This window comes from Merops nubicus, unplaced genomic scaffold (assembly GCF_000691845.1).
Source record: "Merops nubicus isolate BGI_N331 unplaced genomic scaffold, ASM69184v1 scaffold18615, whole genome shotgun sequence".
NCBI lineage: Eukaryota > Metazoa > Chordata > Aves > Coraciiformes > Meropidae > Merops > Merops nubicus.
Window position 1 is genome coordinate 51,318 of NW_008610500.1, and position 12,129 is coordinate 63,446.

General features: G+C 40.8%; 1 protein-coding gene across 1 annotated transcript in view; it reads right to left on the reverse strand.

Moving 5' to 3' along the window:
* Positions 1 to 12,129, reverse strand: part of SATB2 (SATB homeobox 2) — a 107,350-nt gene that overhangs the window by 50,804 nt on the left and 44,417 nt on the right. Inside the window, exon 5 of the mRNA XM_008940947.1 lies at positions 7,049 to 7,055. Coding sequence (XP_008939195.1) covers positions 7,049 to 7,055 — 7 coding nt within the window. The remainder of the gene's footprint in view (positions 1 to 7,048; positions 7,056 to 12,129) is intronic.

The following is a 12,129-nucleotide window of genomic DNA, read 5'->3' on the forward strand; positions in this document are numbered from 1 at the left end:
AGAAAAATTGGTTTGCTGTCATTTCTGTTTGCACTTGCAAAAGGACTAGGGTAAGGGTTACTGCAGGTGACTGTACACAGCAGCACCTGCCTTAGTTTGCAAATCTGCACTTGTGTAAAAGCTTCACAGAAACATAAGCAAAAGCAGCACACAGTGAAAGCAACAACAATAATTAACATTCTTTTCTACTTCTCAGGCACCACCCACTGCTCAGGAAGACTCCTTGTCAAACCAGCAGCAGGTATCCTCCTCAGCCTCATTTCCTGAAGAAATGAGCCGGGACACTTCCACTGTTACCAACTTTTGACTGTCACAACAAACTGAGTAGCTTTTAAAAGGGGTCAGTGTTTCAGAATCAGTGGCATCTACGTGAAGGAAAGAAACCCAAATTAGTACCCACTCGCACAAACCCAGTGGAAACCAGACCATTCCCTGTGCAGCTCATGGAACAGCTTCAAATGACACTACAGAGTTAGCAACCACTACCTTTTTCAATCTGGTAACATCAGTTCACCCAGGCAGATGACAGCAGAATCATGCTGCTGTGTGAAAGCACGCTGCAAACCCATGCAATTCACACACCAGAAAAGGTTAAAGTAACAGTTCCTACATCCAAAGCCTCGTTGCTCTGGGTCTGTCCAGAAACCTTAAACCATTTCTGTATGAACGTCCACCTTAAAGAAAGCAGCTCTACGCTCCTCACAAAAACTTTGTTGGGCCCAACAAAGACCCATGATCCCTAAGTGACACCATGCTACAAAAAAATTAAACACTGCACACAAAATGTATATAATTGTTTATACTGATACATATTCTTTTTAAATATCTTATGTCAGCGGTATCACAATGCCTGTTCATGTAACTGCAGAACTAAATGCACATCTTACAAAACTAAATTTTCCTCTGAAAGTAGTATTTGAAATAGGAAATGAAGTTTAAAAATGACATAATTTCAAATAATCAGAAGTCATGTACAGCAGGTTGCAGATTCCATGAGAATCACTACGTGCAGCTGGATAGGGATTGATCTGATACACAAGTGTTCAGACACTCACACCATACACCTAGAAAACTACCACCTCATGCCTGTATTGTTCTCAGCCAATAACAGGATAGGATTTATTTCATAAATGCCATAATACTCTTAAAACTAGTGTAATTATTAACAACTGTACAAGGCTTTGAAGTCTTTTTTAAAACTTAATCTATATAAAGCTTTGAAGCTTTACACAGTTAATACTGAGGGTGACAGTTTACTGATGACTTTCTCTGTTTGCTAAATAGACAGACAGGTCTTTTCACCTTTCAGAGTTAATCTCAGATGGAGAATTGAATTCTCACTGGGGAGGGAATCATGCCCTGAACACACACAAACACACACAGTTACTATCTTTAGAGCTGTCATTCCGGAACATCACAAGTACTGAATTTTACAACTAGGTGAATTAGTACCAGGATGTTCTTGTAAGAAATTTTAACTCACTCTTCCCACTCCTTTAAAGGAAAAACCCACAACATCTTTAACCTTTTATAAAATAATTGCTTAAAAAAAAAGAAAACTTTAAGAGTAATATTTGGCATTTCTAAGAGAAAGATTAATTGCATTTTTCCACAAAGGCCTATGTTTCAACCCGCCTGATTTTCTAAGTAAGTGCTTATTTGTGCAGGATATTTCACCTCTGAGATGCCATGCAATATGTGCAAGACACAAACACTATGGTCAGCAAATGACCATCTTGCTGTTACTCACAGGGTGCCAGACACATAATGCAGTATTTCAGTTTGCTGAAAATACTGAAAATCCCTATTCAAATGCTGCTTCTCATGATGTCAGTAGACCTCCCTAAAAATGAAGTACAAAAGCTCTATACTGCTAGTCTCTGGCTTTAGGAACAGACTTGAAATACAAACTGTGTTACTACCAGGGATGAGGCTGGTGTCAATATAGAGATGTCTTGTGTGGGGAGGGGAGTGGAGAAGGGGGGTGCTTTGTCACAGTAGCCCCAGACCACATTCTCCAACATGTACAATTCACAGCCTACATGACCATACCAACTACTGTCTCCTCAGCCTTTCTGCAGCAAGACTGCACCTGAGTAATGCCATTAAATACATACAGCTGCCAGCAAAACCAAATGTAATTATTCCAAAGGTGCAGTAGCTATTTGGCAATCAGGAATTAATCTGATGTATATGGAATAAAGATGTTGCTCAGTGTACAGGTGAGCATCCCACTATGAGAAAATACAATGAGAACTACTTTTGGTCTTCATTTGCACCCCTAGAAGTCTAGAGTCCTTACACTAGGAGCTTCAGAAGAGCTGAAATAAGTTCTGAACTACTTTGTAGCTTAAGAAACACACAGAGAATAAGTCACTGAAACCAACAAATTACTACTTGTTAGAACACAAAACCAGTAACCAAGTGTTTTTGAAAACTTCGTGAGAAATAAATATAAATAACATTCACTTTCTGGGCTGAACTACATTTGCCAAGTTTCCACCCACTCCTGACTTCAGTGCCAACTTATAAACCCCTATAAAAATAAAGTTTAAGATGAAAAGGCTGCCAGGCTGTTAATCTCTGCAGCGCTACTTGGAATTACAATTACACAGAGACATCACCTGACTTGCCTCCACAGATGTATTGTTCCCTTATTATCAGTTTCCTTTCTCGATCACATTAGCCTATACAGCCATGCATATACTGCCAATAAACAAACCAGATTCTAGTCACTTCAGCCACTTCAATAATAAAAGGTTACCATTAACAGTTACGCTGGACGGAAAAAATGTGCATTACTCAACTCCTCAAGACTCTCTCCTTCTCTAACACGTTGCCCACATCAGATTCCCTGTTGTTCTTTGGTAACTGTAGATTGGTGGGGCTCTGTGGGGCTGGACAGGAGCAAGCCTGAGACATCCCTGAGATGGAGACTAGCACTGCCCTGGGGGACTGGCCAGCTTGCCAGCAATGCTTTAAGAGAAAACGGATACAGGAGCTATAATGCTGCTTTGACCCCAATGTTCTCTCTCAGATCTTCCTGAGACAGGGTTTTTCCATCTTCATCCTCCATTTTCCATGTTCCTACCCCATTACAGTCTTTCCCTTCACCTCCCCTTGTTTGCTATTGCTCTACTCACACTGGCGATATATTTACAGCTCCAGTAGTCCCGTATGAACTGGTTGGTACTTGAATATATTGGAATACAAATGAGTGAAGCCAGAGCAGCAGGAACTTAAACAGGGAAGGAAGGGGCTCCTCGGACATGTGCTGTCTGTCTTCAAGTACTGCTGATAAGCCTCCTGTGCTAGCAATGCCTGTGCTAGTTAAAAGCTGGTCCAGGAGGCTGCTACCCATCTCCATCTGTGGTGTGACCACAGAAAAGACATGGCAATGTTTCCCTTCTCTCCCTGCATCTCACTGCCTGCTATACAAGTCTGCACCTCTTTGCTTGAAGGGCTCATTTAAACCAAGTACAATGTCACACTTTAGAGCCACCTACCCTTCTGAATCCATACACTAGGTAGGCAGATACAAGGTGTCTGGACAACAGGTACTGTGTGAAGCTTAGCAAGCAGCTCTCAGAGCACTCCAGGATAGCAGCTGCCCTTTGTGTCCCTACAACATTTCCCTATACTCCCCTACAACATGTTGCTACCTCTACAAGACAGTCAGAAACCAACAAAGTGCCCAGAATAGGAGCAGCGAATTGTCATATTTCAATGCTTCTTTCTCTTCTTATAATGATTGCCACGTGTGTCAATGTATTTCAGCTCCATACTGAGATGGAGAATTCCTGGATCCAGCACAGAAGGAACCCAGTGCACCCATCCCCTGTGTGATGCTCTTAACCTCTACCCAGATCTTCCTTGCGCAGTCAAGCAGCTGAGGCAGTCGGCAGCACAATAGCTTGGGGTGGTCCGCATGCAACTTTCCATTTGAAACAAAACCAGCTCAAAAGATTTAACATAAGATTTATTTCTCCACCTTCCCTTCCCCTCTCCCTTTATTTTCACTGGGTTGTTAATAGGAACATTCTGACAAACAGCCTGTGAGGCATTTAGGGCTTATGAGCGGCACTGAGCTGACTGACAGCAGTGGAAACCAAATTCCTGTGCACAGCAATGGATGTGGCAGGAAAGAAAGAGCCCAAGAGTCTCCCAGCACTGCACGGCAGCGGGGACACCAGGACCTGCCAGCACCCATGACCCAGCGAGTCCTCAACTTTTCAGTCCCACAGGCATCCAGGCACTTTGCCCCAGAGTAGGAAGAGGCTGGTAAAGCGAGGTTTTGTAATAAGTTACTAGCCGGCAGAATTGCCATGCTTCAATTGTGACAGGATGTCACCACCCAGGGCTGCTCTCCAGCGCCTCAGAGTTTGCTCCTTTGTTTTGTTTATTATTTAAAACCTGGTGATCAGAAAAGCCGTCACCAGCGGTGGTCGTGGCCAAGCAGGGAGAGCTCTGTGAACTCTGCTGTGCCCTGCACTGAGCCCGAGATAGAAGGGTTCCCACATTTTCCCCTGGCTTAGCACGATCCTACTCACTGGAGCAAGACCTGAACTTTGCTGCTGTGCTTGGGGGCCAGGGCACTCTGCAGCAGCACAGTACCCCCTCTGCCTCGGAGCCAGGGCTGCTGCACTACACCAAGGGGGTGCCCTGGTGCTCAGGCTACATAGTTATGAACTACCACTTTGTACATAACAGAACCACTCCAGAGCACAGGAGGTGCTTTGAAAGTGGTAATTCTGTATCTTTTCATCTATAATTTAGGATAATGACTTATTTCTTTTAATCACAGCCCACTTAACTGCTTCAGTGCAAAGTCTGAGGACTCTCATTTTCCTTCAACATCTCATCTTTGTATTTACCCTAAGATGTCCACTGGCTACATTCACTGTCTGACCTCTGCCTGGGCCATTTGCTCCTGCAGTCAGGACTGTAGAAAAAGCAGGTTGACTGGAGAGGCAGACTTGATCAGAAGTTTTAGCTTTTAAAACCTTTCCCTTCCTCCTGCAGGACAGCAAGTCACCTCGAAATAGCTATAGAGCACACAGAGAAATTGTCTGGCCGCTGGCTGTGGGTAGCAAAGGCCTTCATCCAAGCCTAATGGAAAACAGACAGGAAAGGCCATTGTCTGTTCCTCGTTGTGTTGCAAATCGTTTGGTTCCCACCAAAGTACATATCATTAATTCTGTATTTAGAAGAACGATTATTAAAAGTGGCCCTTTGATCAGCATCAGCTGCAGGTCAACTGAGCAGAGTGTACTAACACTGCTGACTGCAGCTGACCTCCTCCTTCCCTTGTCCTGAAGACTAGATCCAAGTCATCCCCTGGGACACAGAGATGCTAACATGTCTTCTGTCAGTTCTGCTTAAACATACTAAGTCATATTCCTCCTATGGGCTGTCCCTGGACAGACCTGCTTCCACAGATGCCTGTCAGAAAGGTTTATCCCATTATTTTATTTTTCATTTTTTTGGGGGAGTTACTGTACAGCTTCAAGAGGACGTGTAGAAGTATGAACTCAGTTCTTCATTATCACAGTAACATCGTTTGTAGACAGGATGTGCCAGATCTATCTGGCAGAGAAAAGCATTACATGGAAGGTGCTTTAGTGGCCACCTGGTCTAATCCAGGAATATTGGTCAGGTGAAATGGAAAAGGAGAAGCAGGGTAAACATGACTCAGAACTGTCTGACAAGCACAGAGAGTACTGGCTCAGAGGGACTGATGTTCTCATCTGATACAAAAATATCTCCCTTCCTGTCAAACTGCTGTGACAAAAGTCTGTCCTGCTATTTAAGTACTACCCTTTTGTGGGCACCTCAAGAAGGAGGCATAAACCTCCTGGAACACCAATCAATTGTGCAATCCTTCCAGGAGATACAAACACACCTCTTCCTGACTTACAACATCAGAGATGGTCAAAGGAATGAGACAGAACACAAACACCACTAAGGCAGACCTATAAACTCTTCAGATACTTCAAGTGAACAGAATTGAATTCTGTTCTCAGAGTTACGTGTCCTATGAAATCCATGGGATCACAGCCACACTGCAGCTTTCACATCAGAAAATCTCATGCCTGTACCTAAACTTCAGGTTTTCCTCCAATTCCAGTCTAATCTCCACTAATGCTTACTTTCTAAAAATTGCTTTCCTTCACAGCTAACATGTTGCTGTTTGGCAGCACACAAAAATTTGTTTTTAAAGAAGGAGAATTAATTTTGAGATTCTGCAGATTAAAAAAAAAGGATTTGCTTTTTAGAAAACAAAGACAACTATTCTTTACTAAGAATCCAAAAGTGGCTGGATTGAAGTCCCAGCTTCAGCACACAACTGGTCCTCACTGAGAGAAGCAGAGTCCTTGGAACAGGAGACATTTCAAAAGCATAAAGCTGCAGGACATTATTTGAGCAGGTTTGGTCAGCATCTCTTAATTAAAAAGGGTATAATGTCTTTGCGTGGCAGGGACTAGTGGCTAGGCAGTTCCTCTACAGAGAGGTTTCCAGCCTTTATTGTATTGCCACATGTTCCCTAAAGCAGCAGTGGCTGCAGCTCCAGCCACACAAGCTCAAGAGATGGCATTCAGTTAACTGCAAGTACCCTTCTGCCACAACACATGTATTCTTAAGAGCTACTGCTGCAAAACAGCCAGAAGACATGAAAGACATTCTGCAAAGCTGAAATTCATATATACATTTTCTTTAGATAAAAGTTTAAATAATAATTAAAAAAAATAAATTAAAAAAAAATCTATCCAAAGGGTCTGTTTTAATGCTCTTTACAGAGAGGAATAGCCAAGGGGACTACAACTCATAAACCTCCTGGAACTCACTGCAGTGGGTAAATTGTTTCTTAACAATACACACACACAAATCCCCAAAACAGACACTTAACATGAGGGACAATGCTGAAATGCAAAATGCTGATGTGGGTGTGGAAAACAGTAGTCAAGTGGTCTGTAACTGGCTGGATCTTGACAACTTCAAATTCATATTTAAAGAGAGATGCCACTTTTTCCTCATGACCAATGCAAACCGATGAACTACTAAACCTGCACAGCAGGCCACAGACTAAGAGGACGTCTCTGAGTCAGAGATGGTCTTCAAGTCATCTAGATGTTGAAAATCTCACCTGCCAATGATGTTATTTTCTTCCCTTTTTCCTCAAGAAAGTGAGGAAAGTCCTATTTTTAGTGAAATAAATAGTCAGGAGTGTAAAAGTAAGCAAAGGAAAAATTACAGTAACGTCAGGAGCCGCAGAGCTGACCTGAATGACCCTGACTGAATTGGTGCCAGAGCCACAACTAATACCCAAACAAAACATCAAATGATCTCTTCTTAAAAAACTTAACATTTCTGCCTCAATCTGTTAGTTAAAAAGGCAAAAGGTGAAAATCTATATATGCATATATATATGTACATACATACATATATATACCCCTCATTTATAGAGAGAGAGATGTATCTACAAACATGTATCAATAAATAGGATCTTTTTAAAAAGTCAAAAACACTGCTTGGGAAATATCTAGGGTGCCTTTTCCTGAGGCTTCCACAACATCTGCTTCAGAGGAACAATTACAAACTATTCCTCAAAGCACATAATGATAATTTTCCCCAGACTCGCAGTGGCATTATCACAGTGCTGCAATCCAAGGTTCCTTCAGCCTGGAAATATGAAAGCTGGGAACCTCTCTGAATCCTGTTTCTAACCCCTCTCAGTCTACAACAACCTTTAGAACACATTATAAGAAAAACAGATTGCTCTGTCTATCCATTATGAGAAGTAAGCAAACATACTTTTAAGAATAAAACACCACACAAATAACAAATCAGTAATACTGGAAAAATCAAAGAGCAGTCAAAGCAGATTCTGAATTTAAGGAAGCTATGAAAGCTTTTTCTTACATTCCTGATCTGCTGAAATAGAAAAAAATGAACCTTCCTCCTTTAAACTGCAAAGCCTCATCAATCTACAAAAACTTTGAGGTAGCCACAGTTTCAAAACTCCCATCCATGGAAAGCTATATTTTGACAGCCACTGATGGCAGGAGCAAAGATGAAATGTTCTCAGTGAACAGACAAAGAAAATATGTCTTTTTATTTTTAAGTTCACAATGCATTTATTTCTTCCTTCTGCCTTCCTAACTTCTTCCCACCAAGCTATGTTGTGTCATCAGGCAAAAAGAAAAAATTCACACCAGTTAAGAGTTTCAGTTGTGAAAGAATTTTGATACAGTGATAGTCCTCCTGATGAAAATAGAAAGCATGACACTTGGAAGTGAAGTATCTATTGAGAGATAGAGTTAAAAAATATTTTAAATGTTATGAACCCAAAACACTGGGCAATGAGTAGGTAACTGGTGCAAGTTTTTAACCCTTGAGAGTGATCTGAGTTGCACAGTGAAGTTCTGAAATACTTCTCTCCATCTCTCTCTCTATATATACATTTATATCTGTTTTATATTTATAGTTTTTCATTTGTATATCTATTTGTTAATCAAATTAAGAACAAATACAAGCCTTTAAACAATTACTCAAATCCTGAACTTCAACAACATTGAATGCCTTCTTCCAGCTTCCACAAATTCAGCACCTAGAGAAACCAGACAAGTGGTTCTCAGATTGAGAGGAGCATCATCAGGGGACTTGGCAGGAGCAAGACAGTTTGAGAACCACTGGACTGAGCCATTGCTGTAGAGTTGTTGTCAATGAACATGTAACCTTAATTAAAAAGGGGGAACTCTGATTCTTCATCAAGTACATTCAAACACAATTAAACTCCATCATGTATGCACAACTGTGTATTAAAACACCTTTCGTCCCTCAAAAAGAGGAAAAAGGAAGTAAATAAAATACATTTTTAAAAGGCTTCACATAGTAATAGCAAATTCATTCACTGTGCATTTTCTGAACAGAACTACAATACTAACTGCACATCTTAATTAGCACCTCAAATAATTACAGACATCCATGAGGGAAACAGAAAGTTCACAGAAGAATGGAAAGCTTTTTTTTTCCCCCAAGTATTGTACATTTACCATTAGAACTGTGTTAATACAGGCTCTCCTTCAAATACATGTGTGTATCCTGAGGAGCCTGGGAAGAGTGGACATCCTCTTATAAACTCACTGGTGTCCTCACACATACCCCAAGCTCAGAGCCCAGGAGACAAAAGCCTCCATCCTCACACCAGCCAATTCCCAAATCTGTCTGTACACCAGCTCTCCTGCCGCTGAGTAAACTGTGAATGTCTTAAAACCTTAAGGGGCTGGGGCAGGGTGGGAGAAAATATTCAAGCAGGATTTTATTCCAGCATCATCTTGACACGAGACAAAATTACCGTGCTGAGCTGAACTAACTGAAAACTTCTTTTCAATGACAAGCATAAATAGTTTAGCTGTCTTTTCACTGAGTTCAATAGAATGCACACTGTGAGTGTTTACTTGAGATCTGATACAATTCCATTTGTGTACAGCTTTTACATCTGTTGCTAATGATATCAAATTATTGATTGTTCACTTTCTTATATTTATTTAAACATTAGCTGTATATGCAGCAACCTGATGCTTTGCTCTTTTTTTTTTTTTTCCAGGGAACTTTTTGTCTGTCTTCAGTTGTAATTACTTTGATCTCCCAGAGTGTATAATTATTTTACTGTTTATTTATTTCTATGAGAAAGGAAAAAAGTTTGACCTAGGAGATCTATATGTGGCAATTTGTAACAGAATCACATAGCTTATGTTTAGGAAATCATGGTTTTGATTAAGAAGCAACCATTTAGTTCCCACTGTTTTATTAAAACAGACATTAGCAGATAATAGGAAACACATTTAACACTGTAGGCTGCATTTAGTTTGCAACATCAATAAAGTTATTTTGAAGCCCCTTCCTATTCTGCGTTTACCACAGCTCATGTGAACTGATTTTTGCTTTTACTTTCTAATAACCAGCTCTAGAGTTACACATAGGTGTAAGTGCTGGTCCCAAAGACTCTAAATTGAAGTTTTACCTAATCTATCCAGATTACAACCCCAAAAATGTATTTTTGCATCATCCATTCACCTTCATAAAAATCTGGGTCCTTTTTAAAAATTACTGTTCAAGGAGTCTGTGATGACTGAAGCCTACAGCTCAAGTCACTCATTTTGCCTACTAGCTGAGCTGTCCTGTAGGAATATCTGGCTACAGAAAAGATATAAAACGTCATGAAAACAGAGTTGATGAGAAATGGAAACCACCCAAGAAGTGCAGAAGTCTTCCTGTTTCCAGGGGGTTTAGATTACTGCCCTGGAGTTGCATGGCTGCTTATTCTCCATGCACCACTGTACCTGCCATAGACTCTTTGTTTTCTCTCCCACTCATATGGTTGATGAATCAACACTACTTGAACTGCTTTACAGCAGCTTGTGTTTACTTCACACATACCTTAACCTTCCTTTTTCTCCTCCTACTAACACACACACACACTTCCAAACAGCAACGACTGGCTGTGTCTCTTTGAATAGCACAGATACAGAGTTATCTGGCAAACTCTTCAGGTTTGGATCCTTGACCTCTTGATTGAGGTCTCTTTCTGCTTTTACTGCACTTCACAATTTAACTGTGCACTTACTAAGTAAAAAAAGTAAGAGCTTAAAGATTTCAATGGTCTAAGAATGGAAGAAAGTGGAAGACAGCAGTGTGCTAGAAACACTCAGAAGCTGTAGTGGCATCTCTACAGTTGAGAACACTACAGTTAAGGGCTTCCAGTGCCTCTGCAACAGGCACCCTTGCCCAGTTTGGAAAAATGAAGGGAAAAAAAAAAAAAGCCCATCTCTGTTCTCCTAGGATGGCACGTAAAAGCAATTGGTGATGACCTTGAAGCTGTTTGATTCCTTTGATTGTTTTTTAAGCAAGAGGATATGTTAGAGCACTTTGAATAAAATTCTTTTATTGAGATACCATTTAGAGAAAAGAAACACTTCTGAGTCACACAATGTCAATTTAGAGAGAGAAGCAACTACCCATTTATTTGGCACAAGGGTAACCATCTCCTAAAATGTCCAACCAACATTTTTACTTCGAGCCTGTATCATTTTAGTGAGTGAAAAGCAACACCTCCATTTCCTCGTCTGCATTGTTACCTCACTTCTGCCTGAACAACCTTCCTTCCTTCTAGGCACAAACGATTTTACCATAAAACATTCTTTTTTTTTTTTAAATTTCAATCCCCCTAGTGAAAATGTAATCACTACACAGCCCTGGCCTGAGCATCTTACAGGTATGCTCCACACGAGCCAGACGTGCAGAGGAAAACCAGATGCCTCAGAACTTCTTCTGATATTTTATGCAATTTTGTTTCATGTGCTCCTAACTCAAGCGGCAGACTCTTTATGGCATTATTATGCAGATTTCTAGTCTGCCCTACGGAAACTAAACAAGCAACCTTGCATAGCTCATGTATACCAGCCTTTTAAGAGAAAATGATGGCAGACTCTTTCAGAAAGATATTAATTTTCATGTGACTAAAAATACAATGGCTTCTGAAGAAGTCCAGGGCATTTCTGCATAATTCTTGTGAATCCTGTTATCATTTTTCTGAAAGGATCACAAACAAAAAATAGCCTATACCTTTCAGTCAATGAATCTTCCCTTCAGTGGTATAACAGAGAGAAGAACTATGAAAAAGCCTATCACAGGGTAAAGCTAATCCTCAAGGTCTGATGGACATTTGGGGAGAGAGGAGCCCATTAGTATGGTGGAAAAGCTTCTGACTATCCCCAAACTCCTGCTCAAAGCACCTGTGACTTCTAAACCAAAAAAGCCACCACAACAAATGGTCTAGTACACACAGCAGTCCCTGCCCAAAGGAAGGATGAATAGAAAACCAAACTACGTATGGCAGACACTTGTGACATCACTTTGTGTACTGTCAGAAAGTGATCAGACATTTAAGTGCTGAGAGTGGGGTGGACTTCTGGAGAATGATTTTACTGCCCCAGGCAGTCACTGCTAACCAACCAACACAATTTCACTGTAGAAACAATACAAACAATGGGCTACATCTCCTAACAATCAGGTATTAAATCCTCTACTGGTATCCAGACTCCATGAGAAAATTACCTGGCAGGAATG